At 38.9% G+C, this 24,642-nt stretch overlaps 1 protein-coding gene across 2 annotated transcripts in view; it reads left to right on the top strand.

The window, feature by feature from the left end:
• Positions 1-24,642, top strand: part of ppp1r16b (protein phosphatase 1, regulatory subunit 16B) — a 129,446-nt gene that overhangs the window by 31,095 nt on the left and 73,709 nt on the right. Inside the window, exons 1-2 of one of the 2 annotated variants that reach the window (XM_084737451.1) lie at positions 7,598-7,740; positions 10,587-11,005. In XM_084737451.1, the coding sequence (XP_084593577.1) occupies positions 10,741-11,005 (265 nt within the window). In that variant the 5' untranslated portion in view covers positions 7,598-7,740; positions 10,587-10,740. Of the gene's footprint in view, positions 1-7,597; positions 7,741-10,586; positions 11,006-24,642 lie in introns of those variants that run through there. The other variant, XM_084737442.1, reaches the window with a different exon arrangement.

The raw sequence follows: 24,642 nt of genomic DNA, 5'->3' as shown, positions 1-24,642 counted from the left end.
AGTCGATTGTAGTCTGAGAGGTAAATGGAAAGTCTGTCTCAGAAAGATGTCGCTGTGTCTGTTGTCTTTTGAGGCAAAGACAGTTTTTCCAGACCACTTATATTTTATTCAGGGTTGTGAGTGGCACTTTTGTGATCTGATACGCAGGCAGCTGGCAATTTATGAAAACAAAACCTGAATAAAAGCAGACAAAACTGAAACTGGAAGAATTGTCAGTAATTGACGCTCTGTGTTGGTGGTTTACTTTGGGAATAAATATTGTTTACACACAACAGCAGCTGCTTGATGCGAATTGTCTGACCTGCTTTTTCAAATAATCGGTGTAAAATTTAGGCAGGAAAAAATGTCGAAAAACAAAGTGCGAGTGCAGTGTAACATTCTTATCTGCAGCCTGGGAGCTGATTGAGGTCAATCTGTGATTTGCTGCCTTGGCCCCGGGGACCGGCTGTGATATCACCAGAGGGCTTACAGTTGCCCACAGCTCCCCTCGTTTTACATATCTTCAAACAGTTTGTCTTTGCCTCCTGCTAGGACATCATATCAAGTACACAGACTGTTTGCATTGTCTGTTTTTTCATGCACTGCTGAAAATGTGCAATGTGCAGTCTCCCCTTGGGGTTACAAATGATTTATTCTCTTCTATCTTCAGCTGTTTAAAAGTGCCAAAGGCGGAGCTAATGTCATGTTCTTATTCACCTGTTATCAGCGTTACCGCCACAAGACATCCTATCAGCGTGAGGGCTGCTACGCTTAAATTTCATGATTTGTCTCAACTGTCAGAGAGCCGTCAGTCGAGTAGTGAAATGGAAACTTCTTTGTAAATATCCCCCTGTGTCATTGCCCGCAGAATAGAGCCTGGTAAAAGCTTGAGCTGGCAGCGTGATGAGTGGTGAAACTGCTGTGTGCTCGCTCAGGCACTGGTTTCCTATCAAGAGAGCGATGTGGCCCAGCAGTCTGTCGTCCTGTTCGCTCGCGTGGTATGGGGGGCGTTCAGGTACTCATGAGAGGGTAGGAAAACATTTATTCGTCTAAAAATATGTGGTGGTATTCTTGGAAAAAAAAATCATGCAAGTTTGGCAGCATCCTTTCCCCCCAATGATTTCTGTTTTCCATTAGTGGACTGCAATCAAGTAGTTAATCAAGATGGCAACAAAAGGGGCCTCAATTCATTCTGCTGTGGATACATGACAGTATTGTCAGTATCAAGGGCGTTGGTTTGGTTTCAGAAATTAGGAAACACTTTGAAATCAAGGGTACTATTTACAAAAAACTAAAAAGCAACAATTTGGTTATCTACAAATCATGTTTAATCCAACAAAAAACAATAATTCAAAATAAATCTTGTTTTTATTTAAATTATTCATAAAGACTTACCACTTACATGCACCGCATCTGATAATTATTTTGTTTATTGATTGATCTGCTAATTATTTATTTTTTAAAAGTTGGTATTTGCAGTGTTGTACTTTTGCGGTGCTATAGTGGCATGGCTGGTTTAATTACATTTCTCAGTAGTGTGTTGGCCGCTTCACTGTTTTCTGAATCAAATAGCCTTTCAGTAGTGAAGGTCTTTCAGTGATGAAGTAGTGTGATAGCGTCCACACAAGCTACATTTTCCCCAGCATCGCTTGAAGCTCGAGAGCAGTGGGGCTTTCTGCCGCAGCCTGGACATAAAACAGCAAGGATCAGTGAGTGAGGTGTAGCGGGTGAAAGGTCTTCTGTATGACGGCGGCATGAACCAATATGATGTCTCTGCTGCAGGTGAATACAGACACGCTAACTCGAGTTTACTTGAGGACAGAGAGGAATAGATCCTGTGGGTCTTCATTCTTTTCTGCTGTGGTTTGAGCTCAGTTATTGAGTTTTGGATAAACCTACAAGCTGTCCTGTAAATGTGCCCAAGTCTACATGAACATAAGCACACTGTCCTCAAGTTCCTTTTGTTATTATGTGGGGCACAAGTTTGTTTGTTTGTTTGTTTGTTTGTTTGTTTGTTGTTGCTAAAATGGGAGGGGGCTATAAAACATCAGAAACACTAAAAAAACAAAACAAAACATGTGAATTCATACATTCGAGGAGCTCAAATCATCAAATATTTGTTATTTTTTTCTTGGTAGTGACTTTGGCAATTGATCAAGAATAGTTAGATTAATCTTCTGTTGATTAATTGACTAAGCATTACAGCACTATTTGCATTCCTGAGAGCTTTTTTTTCTTTTACTGTTAACACTCAGTAATATATGGTTTAAAGGTGACGGAGATGAGGCATATTATCGTATTTATTAACTCAGAGTCTTTCATCAGCATCACAACAGCTGGACAGTCAGAGGCAAATGTTTTAATGAGACTTTGGTGAGGAAATCAAACGGAGACGGTTAGAAAGAGAGAGGAGTGTGTCTGCAATATTCCCAGTGAAAGTCACTCCTTTTCTTGTTATCTGTTTGTGCTGTTCATGTAAACTTTTATGTGAACACTCCTGGGTAAGACGAGGAAAGTTTATCTGTGTATCACTTTTCTACAACAAGGGAATTAAAAGTGCTTTTCATGAGACATAAAAGGCATCATAAAATGTTTATATTTATCGGTCGCTGATTGATGCACAAGTTGTTGTTTTGCGTTGGTTTGTTTTTGGCACTAGTTGCTTCTTGTCTTCAGCCACACTTTTACTTGTGTGTGTGTGTGTGTGTGTGTGTGTGTGTGTGTGTGTGTGTGTGCGTGTGCGTGTGCGTGTGTTTGTGTAAGTAATATCATTACCTCTGCTCTGATTCCCCCTGATTTGATCAGCAGTAGCTCCTGGGTTTCATATTCCCGGTCCTAATGCCATTGACCATCAAAGACAGCTAAAGAAAACACTGGACGTTCCTTGTTTGTCACATATCCTGCTGAAGATAATTCACTTTGCTCGCTGCACTCACATCACACAGAGGGAGAGAAACAGAGGTACGGCGTGCCTGGAATCGTTCATTGTGCATCAGAGGAAACTTTTACCTTGTAAAACTCTGCATGTTGTTAAATAAAGCTTTTCATGTAAAATGTTTTATAGATGTCAGCAGTTTCGGGTTGTAGTTCTTCTGAGACCCTGTGTGCTTGTTGGCCTTTTCCCTGGATCGGCTCCACTGTGTGTTGAAGTCATGGCTCCAGTGGGGATTTTGGTTAAAACTTAAATCATCCCAGTGGAAACATTTGGAGATAATTGTATTATGTTGTTGGACAATTATCCTCTAACTTGACTCTTATTTATTTAGCTACTGATACTTCAGAGTGGGCTATGCAGCTTTTTATTAATCAGCAGTTATGTAGGTGATAAAACACTGGATGTAATAAGTAGGGTTGTAACAATAAATTGATCTGGATCAATATGTCGATTCAGTGTTCAATGATCCAATGTGATCTATAGCATCAAAATTAAGATGAACTTTCCATGGTATGTTTGTGTCATAAATGTCAAAAAGTGTAATAATTCTAAATGTTTTAGAACAATCAGGAAGGAGACTGGACAAATACTTGCTTACTTTTCAACATAATGGATGATGTATACTTACAAATTGACTTGCTAAGTTAAAAACTTGCTCCTGAACCGCTTCACATATCCTGTTCCCGCTGGAACCCTACCTGCCCTCATCGTTTCCTGAGTCAGAGTCCTGGTCCGAGCTGTTGTAACATTTTAAATCATCTCAGGTGCTGTGTTCCCTGTCATCAAACTGGCCTCCATCGGTCTCAGAGGCTGCACCCCAATCTTATAGTATCGCTAAGCGAGATAACTAGCTAAAGCTCAGTTAGCAGCAGTGTACTGGTGACTTCAGTGATACAAGAACAAAGGTCCTCGATGCAACACTCTCCAGGCCTAACGACAAGCCACAGAAGTTGCCAACGTAGGCAACAGGCCGTCATTACCTCTGCTGAAAAGGGGCAAAAATGAGTGTTTCCATCACAAACGATCAGAGCTAGAGCCAATAAATACCTGTGACTACTGCAGAGTCATTTGATCAGGCAAAATTTTGAAGACAGATGTTAGCGGGTTTTGTGTCTAGTGTAAAAGGGGCGTTAGACAGTTGTAGCCATTCAAAACTGCATTTTTCCATTACCATGTTTTTCTTTTGTAACCCAGCAGCAATGTTTCAGTTGTGTGGGGCCACCAGTGTGTGTGTGTGTGTGTGTGTGTGTGTGTGTGTGTGTGTGTGTGTGTGTGTGTTTAAATCTGTGGAGACTTTATTATTTCATCACTCCCTTCACTGAAGTCTCAGCTCCTATAAACTAGAGAAGGGCAGCTGACTTGTTGGCTACAGGTCAGCTGAGCGAAACTTAATGCCACTGATAAAATAAGGCAGTAAAAACTTTACAATTTAATATGAATAATGTTTGCTTAGTTGTTAAGAGTAATATGAGCGAAACAGTTTGGGTTGCAGTTTGTTTAAAAGATTAAAAAGGGCTGTCATCACAGATCAACACATGCAGTGGAGCCGTTGCTCATAACCTTCATCTTTATTTTGCACATCATCCAGCCAGTCTCCTCATTACCCAGCATGCTGTGTTTCCTGTTTTAGCTCTGACGGTGCATTTAGATGAGCTGAAGGGTCTGTTTCATGTCATTACTTGAATGAACGTGCTTCTGTTAGAAGGAACAGTGTGTCAGGAACAGGTGACACTGACACAACAATATAATATTTATGAACTCAGTTACTAATATCATTCCTTTCTGGTGATGCTTTCTGAATAATTTACATGCAAGATGTTGTAGAATAATTATTGTTATAATCAGCTTGTGTATAGTACTAGTATGATATATGAGTATAAAGGTTGATATATTTATTGCTTGATATCAATATTAATGGATAGTCATATGAATTGTGTGCTGTAGTTTTGTAACTGTGTTGCTGTTGTTCCTTATTTATGGCCTTTTCTGTAAATAAGCATAAAAATGTCTTTTTACATGCACTATTGTCTTTTCGTGCTGCAATGGTCTTTTTTGTGAAGTGTACTGAGACCCTATTAACCTTTTTACACCTGGTATTAACATGCGTCTTATGAGATCTGATCACAAGAGGACAGTGGCTCTGAGTCCGTCAGTGTCTCCGCAACAGTAGGTGCCAACATGCTGGGACAAACAGACACAATGAGAGAAAATGACTTGTATAGCGTTGGCCGTATTTACAAAGAGGCCAAAATAATTAAAATTTTATCATAGAGAGAGAGAGAAACAAGAGAGAAACAACTTGATGTGTTACATTAAATGCAGAATTTACAAGAAGGCACAAAAGATTAAAAAAATGTTGTAGCTGTTACAAAATGTGTTCAGTTTCTCCTCACCCAATACTCCTTTTTTCATAGGAATCTGGGGATATTGTGGTGAAATCAGTTGAAAACAAACATCTGCTGCTTATCTAACTTCACCAATAAGGTGACCTGATTGCAGGCTGGAACAAACATAATCACATCAAGTACGCATAAGAGCCTGAAACCTGATACATAAAAAGAAAGGACACAATTTAAAGAAAAATGTACAGTACATGTTAAGCTATGGTCATGATAGACCTTTTAAAATGGATAAAATGATAAGTGTTGATTCGATGACCAGGATTTGCATAGTGAAAAACATCCCTGCACAGACTGATATCTACCTTCTCTATCTCCAACATTAAACAGCTTTTAAGCTTCTTCTGGCACACATTTTCTTTTCACACTCTAAAAATCTTAAATTTTTACAGACTGTCGAGCAAACTAACAAACTAAACCGTGCCTGGAGACTGTTGAGTGCTTGTTACTTCTGCATCTTCCTTAAAAGGGGGAAAAAATTGCTGACAGCTTTACTTTGAAATTCCTCCAGAATAATTTGAGACCCCGCTGCTAATCCTCTTGTGATCGACCTTTGGATCCTGACCCAGTCTTTACGAATCATTTGCTGTAAACCAATTTGCTGTGTTAAACACATTTCCAGCTCGTGCCTCTTTCACACAAGCTCTCATGGTCTCCATCTCTGCTCGTCATTTGGTAAACGGTTTCTGTTACAGAGGAAAGTCAAGGATGCGCTCGTATCTCTGACTCTGCGCTGGGAGGTTTTATACGTCTGAAGGTGTCAGTCAACAGCTTGATGAGGTTCAGCTCGCAGTTTCATTTGTGTCTCAATGCCTTTTTGAGTTATTCACTTGTTGCCAGTTTCCACAAACAAACTTCAGAATGCTCACTTCTGTCCTGCTCACTCTACATTTACTCAAGTACTATACTTAAATACAAATCTGAGGTACTTTACTTGAGTATTTTCTTCTAATGAAACATTCTACTTCTTCACTACATCTCAGATGGAAATATTGCACGTTTAACGCCATTATATAACTGCTTTTATAAAGACTTTTGCATAAAAACATGAAGAGCTTATAAAATATGATGCTTTATTTTGAAGTAACTGCCCGACAGTATGCACAAGTGCAACTGAAATCATTAATCAATTAGGAAATTGACAGAAAATGAATTGGTAATTATTTGTTAAGTGTTTTAAGTTTTTTTTTCTCGCAAACAAATTTCATGGTTACTTCTTCACAAATGTGAGGATTTTCTGCTTTTTATTTACTTAGTTATTTTAGGCATGTTTTGTTCAGGGGAAATATCAATACAACTATTAGTGATCAAGGAGACTGAAAACCAGTATTTGGAACTGATATACATTTGCTGTAAGAATGAAAATGGTGTCGAAATGTAGAATAACCATTTTTTTCCCCCACCTTTTACCTCCACTCCAATACATTTTGGAGGCAAATATTGTTCTTTTCAGTCCACTAGGCTAAATTTATTTAATCATTTTGGTTACTTTGCAGATTTGCATTAATAATACAAAATATCAATAAACTATTATGAACAGTTATCACAATTACAAGTATTTAAAGTTGCCTAATTGACAGTCATATAGTTCTGTGGGTGGGACACTGAGTGAGACTCCAGTGTGTCGCAGACAGCAGACAAAGTAGAGCATTTTTTTTTTAGCTTTTTTTTTTTTTTTATACGATATTCGCAACATCAGTTATTTCTGAATAACAGACTGTTTCTATGAGCACAGTTTTGATCATAGACTCTGGAGGACTTAGCAGCAATAAAGCAATAAAAATGTTTTTTAATCAATGAAATCAATTTCAAATCAATATTTTGTGTCAAATTGTTGATTCTTTTAGTACGTAGCTGTGTAATAAGTGGGACAATGTATAGTGAATGAGTCAATATGACAAAATAAACCCCTTCAAGGTGATTTAACACCCACAAGACCCACTCCCTGTACATTATATTTTACATAACGGTAACAGGGGACACTTTTGTACTCTGAGTATTTTTACTTTTAATAAATAGGTACATTTTCATCATTGCTCTTACATGCTGTAACTTCAGTAACATTTTCAATGCAGAACTTAACATACTTTTACTTAAAGTAAAAGATCTGACTACTTCCTCCACAACTGCACACACACACACACACACACACACACACACACACACTCTGCACTGGTGAGCTGAGGACGGAAAATGATGCTGTAGGAAGTGATTGTACATCTTGTTTCCTGTCCATGTGTTTAGCAGTTAGGTTGATGTAGAACTGCAAAGGAAATGTATGTATAACACTGGCGGCAGACAGTGTGATTATATGTTGTAGCACGTTGCATTGTGGATCGTTTCATCAGGCAATGCTGCTGGGCTGCAGAGTTTCATTAGTGACGCGCTGCAGACATGAGGAATTATTTATCACCATTTGTGAAATAAGTAAGTAAGGACACGCATATTTGTGGATGCGTATTTTGTTTTTCAAGCTATGGAAATCATATATAGTGTAATTTGTTGTTGGAGGGCGTGTGCATGTGTTTGCATGCTAAGTCGGTGGGAACGGCTGGACTTTTGTTCTTTTTATTTCTGCCTGCAGTAATAAAATGTCCGTACATTGTTAAGGGTGCTGTTTAAAGGAAGTGGTCTGAATGAGCTGAATCACTGTGTTGATTGTCAAACTGCTGTGTGTTTGTATTACGTCTGTATTTATTACATTAAACTCTGTTAAGGTTTTTGTAAAATGCGTGTGGTTCTGGCTAAAGTTAGTTTCCTGGATGATTATTTGAAGAGGAATCACTGAACACAAAGTGTGCTGTTTTCTTGGAGATCTTTAAAAATGTTAAGAATCTAATAATTTGTTTTAGTTGGTTCACTCACGGTGTAGCTTTCAGTTGTCAGCCAGAGTCTTTTGTTCATGTTTACAGCTGGCCAGGCTGTATCAAGGTAATGATGACATGAAAAATCCCCGCTTCACCTCACTGCCCTGGTTTTTTTTTTTTTTTTTTTTTTTGTTCTTTTTTTCTTTATCAGTTTCTCATCACACTGGCGTCTACTTGTAGCATTCAGGAAGTGGTTAACCTTGATGGAGGATGGTAGCGAGGTCTATAACGGCTCACAGAGCAAATGGAAAATTGAGACTGCGACCCATGCTCAGTCATTTAGACAAAAATGGAGAAATTGGCCCCCATTCTTTCTCACAGAGGTACATTTGTCCATTTTCCTGAACCCTTAAAGGCATCATCATCTTGATGGAGTGTGTTTCATGCAAATGGACGAAAATGGAGCGATTATGAGAATAACAAATTGCTTTCATTTTTGTTTCACCTTGATGTGAAATATGATTTTGTTTACATCTTATGAAATAAAATAGGCCAGAGGTTCTCATTTTTTTTCTCAGCTAAGGACGCCTTGCAAGAAAGAAAATATACTGAGGTAAACATAACATGTACGTCCCTTGGAATAATTTGGTGTAGCTTTTTTTTTAACACTTCCACTTAGTATGTGTGAAAGAACAGCACAAAAGAAATGCATTAGAAAGAGATGAAACATTAGTACCATACAAACACAGAATACACATACACACTCATCAAGAGTGTGTTTCCCCCTTAGTGCAGGCATAAAATAAAAAGTGGATTCTTATTATTTTAAATACTATATATACATATACATATATATATATATATTATGTGAAAAATAGGTAATGATAATAAAATGTCTAAAAAGAGCAATAATAGGCCAAACCTCTGACTTGAATATGACAGAGAGACCCAGTTTCCACCATTAAAAGATGATGCATTCGTGACTGGTGTTTTTTCTTTAAATATTTATTAAGAGTTATAGATCGTTACATTAGAACATTATCTATGAGCTACACTCAACAAAAATATGAATGCAACACTTGTTTTTGCTCTCATTTATCAGGAGATGAAGTAAAAGATGCAGTGAGTTAGTGAGCACTTCTCCTTTGCCAAGATAATCCATCCACCTGACAGGTGTAGGGTGTAGAGATGCTGATCAAACATGATTGCACAGGTGTGCCCTGGACTGGTCACAGTGGCCCAGTTCCAATCCGAACTCACAGACTCAGACTTTGAGCTGCGTTCCCAGTAAGTCTGTCACGTCTTAGGACTGTCCCACTGTCAGATTGTCAAACGCACGAGGCCTCGCTCATAGACGTATTGAGCCCTCTATGCTCCCTTTCTGTACGTCTGCTTTTCTGCAGAGAGAATTATCCACAGTTTATAGTTTGTAGATGACAGCACTCCTAAATCATCTGATGAAATTATTTTATATGAAAAGTTTTTTTTTATTCACAAACATGATTTTTTCAAATCACTACCTAAGATCTGACCTTTTCTCCTACAACTGATTTATGTACTTCCATCATTCAGTTTATTTAACAACAGCAAAAGTACTGAGCTTTTCAAACATTATGCAACCATGAAACTTCTAACTGAATATGTTTATGTAATTGTATGCGTCACTTCATTATGTCACAATGTCTTATCCTTATGTATGCCATTTCGGGCCCTTGCAGCCTCTCACTCTCAAGCACTCCCAGGTGACATCAGCTAAATTTGGAAGGGTTCAGGACTCGAAGCTTTGGGGGGGACACTGGGATTGAGCCAATGAAAGGCTGTTCTGAAATGTGCCACACCTGTCATCTAGATGGATTAGAGAAATAAGCCAATTTGTGCATAAAAGAAGTTTAGATATTTTACTTAAATACATGAAAAATGGGAGCAACATCACAAGTGTTGCATTTATATTTTTGTTTAGTGAATTTTAGATAAATATTAAATAAAATACCTATTTTTTGAACTGTGAAGCCTTTTCTAAAAAAATAAATAAATACATACATGAGTTTTTTTTAATTTAAATTAACAAATTTGAAACCCTTTCATGGCCCCCCATAGACCCCTGAGGGTCCCCGGAGCTGTACTTTAGAACCACTGATATAGACTGAAAACACTGGCTAAAGACCGAGAATGGAAACATCTGACAGGAAAACAGTTATTCAGCACTTTGTGGTGTGGTACTAACTGGGACACAAACATGCATCTCTGTGCACTTTGCTGTGGTGCATCATAGTGATGCTCACTTCTGAATGTCAATGTATCCCCAGTGCATCTTTCCAAATATTTGTTAGAAGTCTTACGAGACATCAGACTACTTCCTCGCTTTATTTACTGATGTATTTATTGAAGTTGCAGGCAGTAAAAGTTTATATTTCCATGAACAGCGGCTCAGCCTCTCCCTCTCTCTCTGTCTGTCTCCTCCCTCAGGACATTTACTGCAGCTAAAAGGATGATGTTGACGATGATGGGAGGAGGTCACGGCCGAAGGTGCAGCCCTCGCTAGAACCATACTCTCTCCCTCAGCTTCACCCCTCCTCCACCATCATCCACTTCTGCCGTCCCTCCTCCTCCCCCCGGTGCCATGGCCAACCACCTGGAGCTAATCCAGGAGCTGCAGCAGCTGGACAAGGTGCCCAGCCTGGAGCGGCTGCGGGCGGCCCAGAAGCGGCGCACCCAGCAGCTGAAGAGATGGGCCGTGTACGAGAAGGAGATGCAGAACAAGAAGCGGAAGGCTGACAAGAAGGGACGTAACGCCAGCAACCTCCAGCAAGAGTCTAAGAGGCATGTGTCGTTTGCAGCCAGCGTGGCACTTCTGGAGGCATCAGCCAGGAACGATCCAGATGAAGGTAGGAGCAGTAAAGAATATTTATGATGTGTGCAAATTAGAAAGTATAAGTGTAGATTTATGGGGAGTGAAAATGATGCCACTAACTATACAAGGGCTCTTAAAGGGGTAGTTTTGATTTTTTTGATGTGGGGTTGTATGAGGTACTGATCCATAGTCAGTGTATTACCTACAGTAGATGGAGGTCGGCACGCCCTCAGTTTTGAGAAGCAGCAGGAGTCTTGGTGAAAGAAGGAAAGTAAAGTACTGTTGTGGACAGGGTCAGCAGCAAAATGTATTTCAGCACTTACAAAAAAATCAGTTTGAGTGTACGCTATATTTTGAATAGTTTCACTGCTTTACCTCGCCATCAGACAGCCTTTTCTGATGGGAAACTGCGGTTATTGTAGTACCAGTCAAAAGTCTGGATATGTCTTCTTATTCAGTGTTTTTGGCAAAAACAGTAATTTTACTTTGCAGACTACAAGGGTATATTTATTTATTTTTCCTTTACTGAACCAGGAAAGGTACCATTGAGATATCACATCTCTGCTGCCAAAGTGTCAATTTAAATACATACATCACAGAAACATACCAAGACACACAAAAAACGTACATGGATGATAGGCTAGGAGGGATCATGGCAAATAATTACTCTTTTTAAAAGCCATGACATTCCTCTTTTAAAACCCATTTTAAAGTTCTTTTGAGAATATTAAGAAAGGGCAAATATTCCAAGTTAAGTATGCTTTGCAGCTCATTCAAGGAGTGTAAGATGTGAAAGGGAAAATGCAGATTTACCCAGTTTGGTCTGGGTGATTGGAACTACGAGTAGAATTTTTTCTGATGATGCAGTGTTTTAGTAGGTGCAGTAATATATCAATAAATTGGACTTGGGTAATTTGCCAAGTAAAGCTTTTCTATAAAAATGAACACACTGGTTTTTCCTCCTTAAACAAAGACCATTAAAACATTTCATGTGAGTTGCAATGATGTGTATGGGCATTTGCACTAGTTACAAACCACAAGGCGGCATGATAAATAACATCCAGTTTTTTTTTAGATGAACATGCATGCAGCTGCTGGTCCACCACTGCCTCGATAGGTTAGCTTGTTTGTGTTATTGTGCAACCTCGATGAATCCAAACTATACTTTTAAAACACTGAAATAACACAGTAACACAAACAAACTAGCAGAGGGAAGCACCGGCAGACCAACAACTCTGGTGTTCTTTGAGGTAAATTGACTTATTTTACCTGTGGAGTATGGTTGATTTGGAGAGAGTGATATTTGGCTAATATAACGGTGGTTTTCCATCAGAAAAGGCTGTCTTATGACACAGAAAAGCAGTGAAAATATTCTAAATATAGCATACACTTAAAATGGTATTAATTTATGGCCAAAATACATTTTGGTTCTGACCCTGTCCCTCCTACACAAGGGCTCCTGCTGCTTCCCTAAACTAGGAGCCGACCTCCATCCACTGCCTCATACAACCCTTCTTCTAAAAACATGAAATATCCCATTAACACTTAGCCCAGTGGAAACCACTGCAGATTTATTCTCCTTGTAACAAGGCATCACGCTAAAAATATGTGGTGGGATTTCTTTCATAAGCTCAGAGTCAAACCCAGCACAAAGCTCAGTGACGCCACATTTGAATAATTACTCTAATTTAAGCCTCACCTCGCTACTTTAGCTAGATATCGAAATGCCAAGGTCAGGAGAACCATTAGCTGGGCCTGCCCACTTAAACTGCCAGTGGAACTTGCAGTGTTGGAGCTGAATTTGTTCTGCTAGGAGACTGTTTTATCATTGAGAAATAATGGAGTTGTCACACTGAGATGAAACTCTGCCAGTCTTTTAATTAAAATTTCTACGGATGGTGCCCCCCTATTTGGAGATAATAATTGTTTTCCTTCACTACAAACAGTCCCACGATGCTGTGATGCTAACAGTGTGTCAGTGATGCAGGAATGATAACAGGCTGCTTATCATTTGGAGATGACATCTAATTTAACTTCACTTTAACTTGAAATTAGATTGAACTCTTCTCATCTTAACAAATATGGCCCGTGGCTGAGCTACTGTACGTTCTTTGCCTGCGCAAGCTGTCTGTACAGATATGAAAACTGCCACAGTAATTCTTACACAGCAGAAACAGCTCTGCGCTGCGTATACACACATATGCACATGCACACAGACTGTGAACTGGCACGTACAGCTTGATCTCCAGCTGGACTGAGTCTCAGGGATTTTGTTGTCTGGATGGCCTGTTGAATTTTACCGTCATGTGTAACCTGAATAAAGGTTTGATCAAACCAGCAGGTGATAAATGGATAACACCTCACAGGGTAAAAAGTTTCTGCTGATTCTGCTGCTTCATTGCACTCAGACAGAGGTGTTGTTGTGTGAAAGAGATTGAAAAATGGTTTGAGCAGCATTAAAAGGTTTTTGTCGTGCGCTGCTCTGCGGTGTGTAATTCCCAGAAAATCTGCTGAGCCACTTAGACTTCGTACCAGGATGTTGTGGTTTCTGGTGATTCGTGCAGTTCTTCAGATGAGTTTGAGGTGGCCAGGAACGTGAAACATCTTCTCTTCTGCTTTCAGTTCCTGGAAACTTACCTAACAATACTGTCTGCTCTCACTCAAAGATGGTTCGATTAAAAACCATTTATCAACAGCAGCTTCCAAGAATAATTAGCAATATATTCTGCATATTTAAGTTAAATTTAATCTGATAAAAGGCATCTTTTGTGTGCTGTTTGTCCAGTTTTGACAGGGCTGACAAAACACAGGAACCAATATGACAGAATCTGTTGCGTTTTTTTCATAACACCCTTCCAGCAGAACAACAATCCTTTGTACACCTTTTGAAGGCCATCGGGCTGACTTAAAAAATGAAAATCATTTTTATATTTTTACCTCATCTGACTGGTGTCCAGCCTGTAGCCTTGACCAAACAACATTTATATTATATATTAATTATATTTTGGTATGAGGGCAGGATTTTGCAGTATTACAGTAGGCTGAATAAATGTAGAAATAACTGTAACTGTTGTATATTTGCATTCACTATATTTTTTGTTCAGTAAACTTGCTCTGCTGTTGCAGATAACACAATGTTTTACATTTTTAGCAATGACAGCAGGGATTGCAATGTCAGTCACTTTTGTCAAGACTGATGTATCCTGACAACTACTGGATGGATTTCCATGATATTTTGTACAGATGTTCTCGGTGCCCAGAGAATGAATCCTAATGACCTTTGCAATCTCCCGACTTATGATCTGGCACCACCACACGGTTGACATTTGTAGTTTTGACTGAAATATTTCAGCATCTATTGGACGGATTGTCGTGAGCTTTGATACACACATTTATGTCCCCCTCAGGATGAATTGTTGTTGTTTTGGTGATCCAGAGTTCTTATCATCCAGAGAAAAGTTCACCATCATTAGTTTCACAATTTCAGTTTGTCCAGTACTCATACCCTCAAAACGTTGTTAATCTCAGTTGTACTTTGTGTTTAGTGCGTATTAGCAAAAGCTAGAATGATAACATGCTAAACTAAGATTGTGAACATGCTAAATATTACGTCTTTTAAACATCAACATGTTAGCATTGTGATATGAGCACTTTGAAGCTGGTTTTGGCAGGTTTTTTTTGGTGTCATTGGGCAAAAGACATATAATACATTTTTAGCATAATGTAATTCAAGTGGTCTGAGAGAAAATTAGATTTCTGCTCCTCCGCTTGGCTCTGTTTCCAGGCTTCAGAAAATCTAACTAGGGATAAGAGACTCTGGCTAATCACAGGTTGGTAAATGTCAGTATTTTATGACCTGGGAATAAAACTCAACATTCAAATATCATTCTCCAGAATATATTAAATTACAGTGCAGATTTTAGAAAATGACTGGTATTTAAAGGAGAGCGAGGTACATATGTCATAGTGATGTCAATCAATGGCATTATTCTATACAGTATAATATTATAATAGTTTTTAACATGGCCAGTTACAATTTTAGATTCATTATTCTGTCATTTAGGATGGATAAACATGTTCACATTTAGAAAAGATGATGGTAACTGAGGAAATTTAGACATGTTTACAGTAGGATGCATCAGTTGTTGTACAGGACACATGGGAGAGTAACGCTGTTCCACAGCAGCCACACTGACGAGGCTGCCTGCAGATTTGTCTGCAGACATTTTTTGTTTATTTGCTTTGTGCGTGCAGACATCTGCCGATGGCAGTTGTCTCAAAAGGCCAGATAATCATCCCCATTAATTGGCCAACCAATTTCGATCCCCATGTTTGTGAAGCCAGGTTATAGAAATAATAAACATTTATTTATTTGTTAGTTTTCAGCATCTTTGTATTCACATTTTATGTAATTGTCACACATCAGAATAAATATATCAGTCACAGTGTCTCACTGTGCAGAATTAGACACATTGAGAACAGATTTCTTTGCTTTGTTTTGAACATTACTGATATGCAGAAGCTTTGTCAGTTCCTCCTTACTGCTGACAGTGCCTGGGCGCAGAAACGTTTGCTATCAGTGCTGTTTAATGAGGGTGACCATGAAAGAGGCAGAGAGATAAAAAGAGGGAGACAGGGTGTAGTGTTGCCCACACAGCTCCAGTGGCAGCTGGCTAGCTCAGGAGCCTGATAATCTCCTCTCTCATTCCCTCTGGTCCCCAAATGCTCGATCAAGCATCATGACTCCACACGCTATGTTGCTCAAGACACACCGCTCACAGTCTGTGGGCTTTCTTTACGAAAATATTATGTGACAGTGTCATGCATTTTCCTGTAGAGTCATTTCAAAGACGATTTTGTAAAAATAGAAAAAGAAAAAATCAAATGTAGATTGTGATGGAAATGAGTTTGAGCGTCATAGAAAAACAGCACATCCCTTTAGATTACTTGTCATAAATCAAAACTAAGATTTAGTCCCCTCATCTGCGAAATCAATGACTAGCAAAAGCAGCACAAGCAGTGGAAAGTTACTGCTGTGTTGGGAAATAAAAAGAGCCTTTTTTTCACAAAGAAAAAGTAAGGGAGAAGCAAAAACAACAACAACAGAGAGAGAGATTGACTTTGACCCGAGGCTGACTCCACCAGCCTTGAGGCCATAATAAGATGAGAGGGTGGATTGGCTGGACTCACTCTTGTTTAATCCCTGATTGGTTGGATCGAGTGAGATGTTTCCCGTGTCCTCTCTGTGGTCGCAGTCAGAGCATCACTGTGTTGACCGCGGGGTTTGTGTGTGAGCACACTGACAAATGCGTATGTGTTTTTATTGATATTGAAGTATTGGAATATTTGCTGTTCTTTGTGTACTTTGTAAGCTTCACTGTATCCTGAACAGCAGATGGTGTTGCAATGCAGGTGTGCATGTTTATATGTTTGTGTTTAAGTGTGTATATCTGTGTGTGTACATTTGGGTGTGTGTGTGTGTGTGTGTGTGTGTACGCACTCTCTTTCCTCTCTGAGCTCCCTGTCATTATAACTTCCTCACTGGAAGCTGTGGGAGCAGACTCACCAGGCCGTGAGGAGATGCAGATATAGTAAAGCCGCAGAGGGCACAATGTGTACTCAAGCTGAAGTTTGTGTGTGTGTGTGTGTGTGTGTGTGTGTGAGTTGCAAATATGTTGTGGTCGTGAGACGGAGGAAGAAGTAAGAAAGTCATCGTGTGAATATCTGTGATTGCATGAATGTAAATAAACTTTGCAGTGTGTGTTTCTAGTTGTGATGCTGCTTTGCTTGTCTGTGAGCAAGAGAGACATTGAAGAGGGAACGGTAGGTAGCAGAAGACGGGATAGGAAGGGATGCATCCTGACTGTGAGCCCATTTCTTCGCCCTGCGGCTGCCACCGTCCTGAACCCTCTGCCCCCTCACTGTGATGAGGGGTGATGGCTGTGAAATTACTGTGAAGCACCTCAGTGTCTCTCTGAGCAGCTCTCTGAGTATTGAGACTGATAGGTTTTCTCCTCTCCAGAGAGCCTCTATTCTGCAGAGGAGCAGCCATCAGGGTCAGAAAAGACAGTCAAACACAGAGTATGGACTGACCTGACATTTCCTCTTAACACTGCTGTGTTATCTGATGAAGCTGTCAAACAGCTCTGATGTGATTGAAGGAATCAAGAATGTCTGTGGAAAAAGTGAAGAAACATGAACCAAAGTGTTGGATTCTTCAAACGTAACTTGTTCGACACCTGAAAGAAAGCCATTGACTTAAAACTGGCGTAGGTAGGTAGTTTATTTCTGACATCACTGGATGATAATTCTGTAATAACCTTTTAGTTTAATGCAATTCAAGTGGTCTGAGAGACAATGAGACTTATTCACCTCCACTTAGCTCTGTTTTCAGTCTGTAGAAAGTCTCGCCCATGACAGAGACGGTAGTTGATTATTGAGTCTCATTCCTCGGTCATCAAACACAGACACTTTGGTACTAAACTGGGACCAAACTAAGACTGAGCCACCAGCCCAAAGCCTCAGTATTTGATGAGCAGGAAACGAGACTCAGTAATCGACTATGCAGTGTTAATTTTGCTGACTAATAACTTTCGTCATAGTTTTCGTCAGCGTGTAATAATGTTTCACAGCATAACATATTAAAAAACAGCAAAAAAGTGATTAGAATGCTGGATGTTTTCATGGAAATGTCCTGTCGATAGAATCATGGTTGTCCATGTGGTTGTTCTTCATGTGTAACAAGACATATCAGGAGTGAAATAAGCAATGAACACCATGTCTGAGCACTTCCTGCTTTAAAACTGCAGTGAGCAAAGGCAGTCTCAAAAAAATGGATTCAATCAGACTCGGTATATGATGTCATAAACCAAATTAGCCAATCCTGTTAATTGAGGGGGTGGCACTATACATATGATCAGCAGCGATCCCCAGCCCACAGGAGAAGCCGGGTGCAGCTAGCTTCTGTGATTAGCCTACAAAACAGAGGAAACGACAGGTGCAGCGAAACAAAAAAACATATCAGACACAATTGATTATTTCTTGCAGATCATTTTATATTGTTTAAACCATGACTGGAGGTGGACTTTGCCCTCAAATGCATAAAACAAATATGTAACAATGTACTGTATTTAATGTTAGATATACACTGGGAGAAGAGGATAGAAATGTAGTATACATAATGTTAATGTCAATAACAACTGGGGTATGGGTTTGGATATTCGAAAGAAATGTTTAAGAATCCGTTACGTTACATTTTAGTCGACTGGATTTACTGTAGATTTGGTTGACTAAAATCTTTTGATATTTAGTCGAGTAAAACTAGACTTAACATGAAACAATTCAGGCCGACTAAAACTAAATGGCATTTTAGTCAAAAGACTATGACTAACCCTAAATCAAAATTTGATGTCAAAAGTGTGACCATTGTACGCCTTTCTCCAGAATCACTCACTGCAGCTTGAAGTTTACATTCATGACAATCGCCAGACTGAGTAGTAACTTTAAAATGTGAAAGTGTCGTGTATGAAAAGATTATTCAATAATGTCAACCGCTTTTCAAAATATCCTTGAACAAAACACCGAAGACCAAGATTCTTCTGACAAGCAGGTCAGAGCCTTGCAAGGCTGCTCGCCATTGTTGTGTGAACATATTGTATTGTATTGTATTGAAAGGGTCAGGATATGCTTGAAAAGTAGTAGTTAAAAGGATGTGTTAGAATACATCTGAAGGTAAAAACCTTTGTAGTTGTTTCAAACAGCTACACTCGTATTACCTCGAACGCAGAGCGAAAAGCCTGATGTCACAGAAAGGGACACAATACCTGTTTAAATATGTGGATCAGAGCGAACGTTTTTGGAAGGCACTCAGTTTTGTAGCTGTTTTATCCCACATGATAAACAAAAGAGAGCTAGAGAGAGGAAGTTCAGACCTTGACTCCTTCCTCACCTCCACACAGCTGGCTAATCGCAGCATGATGTGGCTATGAATATCTGAATACTCTGTCAGAAAGGTGTGTGGAGCAGCTCAATCATCCAACAAGCACAAGTGCAATAAACTGCCTTTTTTAATGGCCCTACATAAATACAGTCCATTTACAAAGTGAAAGAATTACTACTGATTGTAAAATTTTCTGCTTTTGAGTTTTTATAATTCTTTTATAGTTCTTCACTATTCCTTTTAAATGGTAGTAGTAGTTCTACTTTATAAGATCAAAACTTGTCTCCTGCAAACTTTATTTTATGAAGTTCATGAGTCATTTTATTAGGGCTTGATGCTGCAGGCATTTAATTTAGCAATGTACAATAAGCACATTTTATAGTACACATAAATAATTCAAAAAGATAACAGCCAATACAAGAGATGAAGCAATCAAGAATCTAAAGGAGGAAGATAATAAGCAGACACCTGGAGATGTGCAGGGCGTCCGTTGGATTGGACACGATCAATATTTTTTCCCCACAGTTGTTGGCTGATAGTTCTTGTTCTCCAACCAAGTGAGTTCAATCTAAAAAAAATCATTGTAAATTGATCATGTAAAATATCATCAGTGCAACCTGTTTTGCTGTGACTATTGGAGATCTACAGTGAACCAGTAACTTCGTTTATACGCACAAAATATTCTGTTTTTGCTCTGATTCTGAAAAAAGACAATATTCCTCCTGAGCTGTTTACATGACTAATGAAAATTAATATTCCTCTGATGTTCAAGTTTACATGCAGCCGTGTGTACTCCGATTATGGACACTTCTTTGTGTGAAAATATTATTTTTTTTTTCACCTTCTCTGTGTAAATACAGGCTCCCTCTTTGATTCGTTCAACACCTTTCTTGAAAAGGTTGGCATTGCGATATTTGCACAGGTTGATATCCAAGTCTTTTATAATGTGTAAAAGTAGGTATTTCTCCTTCTGAACAGAAATGTGGGCTTCTCTTTTGTACATGCATCACTACTCCATCCTCAGACTGTTGGGTAGTTGGTTTGTTTGCCAGACTTAGAGCTGACTGTAAACAGGCAACAGGACTTGTGTCACAAACTGCAGTAAAAACCCCCAATTGAGACACTTTCAAAATGTGCTGTTTACATGTCCAAAGAACGCTCCTAGAATCTGAATAATATCGGCAAGTCCCACATTAATTGATGGAAGTTAAAATTCAGAATATCCAAACGCAATGTGCTGCTCAGAATATTGTCCTATTCTGAATAACAGTGGAAAATGTGTGTGCATGTAAGCGTAGCTTGTGATTCTAGTCTTCACTAATGATTTGTGAAACAGGTTGTCAGTCTGTGACAAAAACTGTGATAACGTAACTGGCAGCAATGACAAAGACGGTGGTGTTTTACCCTCCCTGAAGAGCCCAGTCTGAGTTTTACAGCTCTGAGTGTTTCCCACCCATGAACTCTATTTATTCACCCACTCACGTGGCAACACCCAGCGCACTAATTACCACTTATCTCCCACTTAAAATCATAACTTGTAACTTGATGTTTGAGAAGCCTCGCTTTAAATCCACATTCCCTTTTTAGCCCTGTGGCTTTTGCTTTCGGTTCACCGCTTTTTTTCTGCCATATCATCACCATGTAAATACAGAGGAGGAATAAATCTAGATTTCAGCATAGCAAAAAACATTCTAACAGCAAGTAACGCCTCCTGGAAGGAGAATTCGCATGTGGTTTTCTTTTCTTTTTTTTTTCTCTTTCTAGTTATTTGTGTGCAAATTAGGTCTCAGTGGAGCTTTTGTCTTCTTCTGCTGCCTTATTAGAGTGGTAAGGCCTTCTCCTCAGAGGCCTCAGATAGGCTTAGCAGCTCCCAGGCATATGGCAGCAACACTGTGGCATTAAAAAGAAGTGTAAGAGCAGAGTGAGACGAAGAAGACGAGTGCAACACAAACAAAAATACATCATGTTAGATTACAACTTGTTAAGAAAATACTGACTGCTGTTGGGGATGTCAGCTCTGTCTGTTTTTTTTCCACAGTCTTCATGTATGTTGCTTCATGTTGGCTATAACCTTTGCTCTTAATTTCAAATGCCACTGGGGAGATTTAACCGACTCCTCGCGGAGTTTGATAGGAAATGAGATTGAAAAGCACATTGAAAAGAGTCATTTGGACCTCCGTGTTGGATCTCTACGGTCAGTGACCTTCTCTGTGTGAGAGAAGTCTTTTGCGAATGATTGAAGGAGGTTGGAGACACATACAGCACGGATGTAAAATTGTATATAAACTATAAAAGGCTTTTCACACTTATTATAGCCTCGGGCTAAGAGTTGATCTTGGGATAACTTAGCACCTTTTCACACACACACGCTGTTAAGCTAAGCCCAGGGCTACATGACTCACACTGCACTTTAGACCAGCCCTGGGTTAAATGTCTGTCGGAACTAGGGCTCCACAACTAATCAAAACTGTAATATGGCCAAGTGCAATATCCAAATTGCAGAAGCTACGATTTTTTGATAAAAGTATGATGTGTGATAAACAGCATTATAAGGAAGTAACCTGGTGCTGCAGAGATGCACTGACCTATACGTCTTCTCCAGATGTCTGCGTGGTACAGACCCCAACAAAGGTTACATCATGAAGATTTTAATAGTTTTTTTCAGTGAAAATGAAAATTGTGATGCAAAAAGGATAATTGCCACTAATCATGAATCATTATAATTGCAATGTCAGTATGATTTTTTTTTTTCGTGAAATTGTGTAGCTCTAGTTGGAACAGCGAGTGGTGTTTAAATTCTTAAATGATGTGTGACTGCTCTTTAACAGCCTTTAGCCCTTTTTTAACATTAGTACCTTTTAGCCCTGTTTTTTTTTTTTACCCTGAAAAACTTCAGGCCCTGCTAAAGTTAGGCTTAGCACAAATTAGGGCTTTTCACACTGCACTTAGGCCAGGGCTAAAAGACATTACAATAACCCCTTTAGCTTGAGACTAAGACAGCTTTCACTTTGGCACAATACTGGCACATTTCAAAGTGGGCTTACCCCAACTTCAGCCCAGGGCTTATATGCCCCGATTTTGCAGGGGTTATCTCCTGAAAATCGGCTTAAATTCAGGGCTAAAAGGTGCCACTGTAAAATAGAGCTAAAGGCTGTTAAAGAGTAGTCACAGAACATTCTCGAATGTTCACATTAGTCACCTGTACCAAACGGACATGTAACCCAGGGCTGGAGGAAGTGCAGTGTGAATTGCGGTGTCCCCTGGGCTTAGCTTAACCCTGGGTTATTCCAGGGTCAACTCATAGCCCAGAGTTAAGGATATGCTTGCCAACTTACCTGCGGCAAGTAAAATGCCATGTTGGGCTAATTAGTAAGTGGCAAGTGGTAACAGAAGAAATATTTGGATTATCAATTCATCAAAGTAACATTTAATCCAAAAATGGCAGAAAATACTGTTTTTATCCTCTCAAATATGGAGATTTCCTGCTTTTCCTACATTGAATATCTGTGGTTATGGACTAACAAAACAAAACATTTGGAGACATGTCCTTGATCTTTAAGAAACTGGGATGGACATTTTTCATTATTTTCTGACATTTTATAAACATTGCAACCCTATATTAAACATGACAATTAACTTTAATCTTTGTTTTTTGATAGCCGGTAATAAATAAGCCGATTTGTACAAGGCCAAGTAAAAATTGACTTCAACTAGGTAAATTTCTAAATTGTAAATTGTTTCCAGGCTACAACCTTGACTTTTTGTTTAGTTCTGTCATCAGAATTTTATGTTGCAAAACTTTGGTTCATGACAAAACTACCTTACAACTAATGACATTTCATCATCATCAACTGTGCTTTGTGTTTAGTGCTAATTAGCATGGTCAACATGGTAAAGAATTATACCTGTCATGTTAACATTGTCATTGTTAGCATGTTAGAATGCTAATGTTGCTAATGCATTCAGTTCAAAGAAACACTGTGTCTGTCATTAGCATGGCTGTGAGACTCTTAGTCCTGTTGAATAAGGCTACAAACAGCATGTTTCATTGGAACCGACTGCTGAGAACAAAGTGAACTTTGGTGTAACATTTAGTTTTTTTTTTTTTTTTTTTTTTTTTAAAGATATCAAATAGTCAGTTAAATTTGTCACAAAAATAAGGCTCCTCTCTGTTCTTGCTCCACAACATCTCAGCATCCCATGATGTCTCATTTCTTTGAAAATAAAAAGAAACTTTTGTTTGATTGGAATGGATGCATATACAACTTTGGTTTGAATGCACTTATTGTCAGTCTCTTTGAACAAAAATGTTCTCCAAAATCAATATAGTATGACAATGATACATTTAGCACCTTCAATAAACTACTTTCTCTGTTGTTAGGCTCATCAGAGGCTGTCAAAGTTTGTTTTTGTTTGTTTTTTTTAATACAAGAATAATGATACGAGGAAACTAAAGGGGATAACTAATCACAGTTCATAATATTAAAATCACACAGTGCTGCTGTGCACTGATGAGGCAGGATGCTCTGCTTCAAGATCAGTGTTGCTGCTCTCGGTGCTGGATTGCAGCGATAATGTCGGACCAAGACAAAAGAGAATTGGTAAACTTCAAACAGTTTTCACTTCCAGACATAAAAGGATGGACTTTTGAACCAGATTTACTGGCCAATAAAAGCTGCCTCAAGCTTGTTATCCACCCCTTCTTTCAAATGGCTTCAAATACGATAAAGCATTTGATCTGATATAGAAACCACAGATGACAAGTGATTCATGGGCTCATTTCTGGTATGCAGAACTTAATGTACACCCAGTCACCTTGTGCCTTTTCTTTTCTTTTCTTTTCTTTTCTTTTCTTTTCTTTTCTTTAATATAATTATTTATCTTCTGAAAATGATTGATTGCATGATTAGTTTTGTGGCCAAGCCTTAACCTATTTTTCATAAATCCACAGACTCAAATATGTAATCAACCTCTGTTATACCGAGGGCCTTTTTAAAAAGCCACCAGTTTGTAAAGGATTTCAAACTCAGCAGGAGGTTGTTTACTCGTGCACATATTTACTCACATGCCCAGCTAAGCTCTGACCTCTGACCTGTGACAACTGCAGTATAAGCTGGCCTGTGACTCTCACGTGCATCATGTTTCGTAACACAAATCACAACAGGGATGAGCAGTCTGTTAGGACATGATGAATTTTGGCTCTGTCTGTTTCGATGCCTCTGAGACCTCAACGCTCTGCAGATAAAGATAACACTTGCGCAACATTTATTTAATAAAATGATGTAAAGTAAGTAAACACAACCACATTAATGCACTTTGAATACAGACAACATAACCAAATACAGAAACCCCAAAGAGACCCCAATGGAAATGAGTTATGAAAAAAGGCCGCTGAATATGCCGGGGTGTGTTCATCACTTTTTAGTGTCCCCTAGAAACCTCTGTTGTTTTGTAACTGAGTTCCATTGTGCTCTGTGCATCTTGTATTTCTTGTGTTTTTGTATTTGGGTTTTGTGTTGTGTCTTCCACAAATCTTGGGTTCCAGATATAACACTTATTACAGACTGAAATTTTTCACTTCTTAAAATTTCAAACTGTGTCAGTTTCACTTCAGTCCAAAAAGATGGTGATACAAAATCCTGGGGAGGCTCAGTGAATGGAAGTGAAAAAAAAATCCTACATTAGTTATTAATAGGAGATCAGATTTAATAAGCATAGATGTGTGTGATTTA

The sequence above is a fragment of the Lutjanus erythropterus genome, chromosome 2 (genome assembly GCF_056507025.1).
Source record: "Lutjanus erythropterus isolate fLutEry1 chromosome 2, fLutEry1.hap2, whole genome shotgun sequence".
Classification (NCBI taxonomy): domain Eukaryota; kingdom Metazoa; phylum Chordata; class Actinopteri; order Lutjaniformes; family Lutjanidae; genus Lutjanus; species Lutjanus erythropterus.
This window is presented reverse-complemented; position numbering and strand designations above follow the sequence as displayed.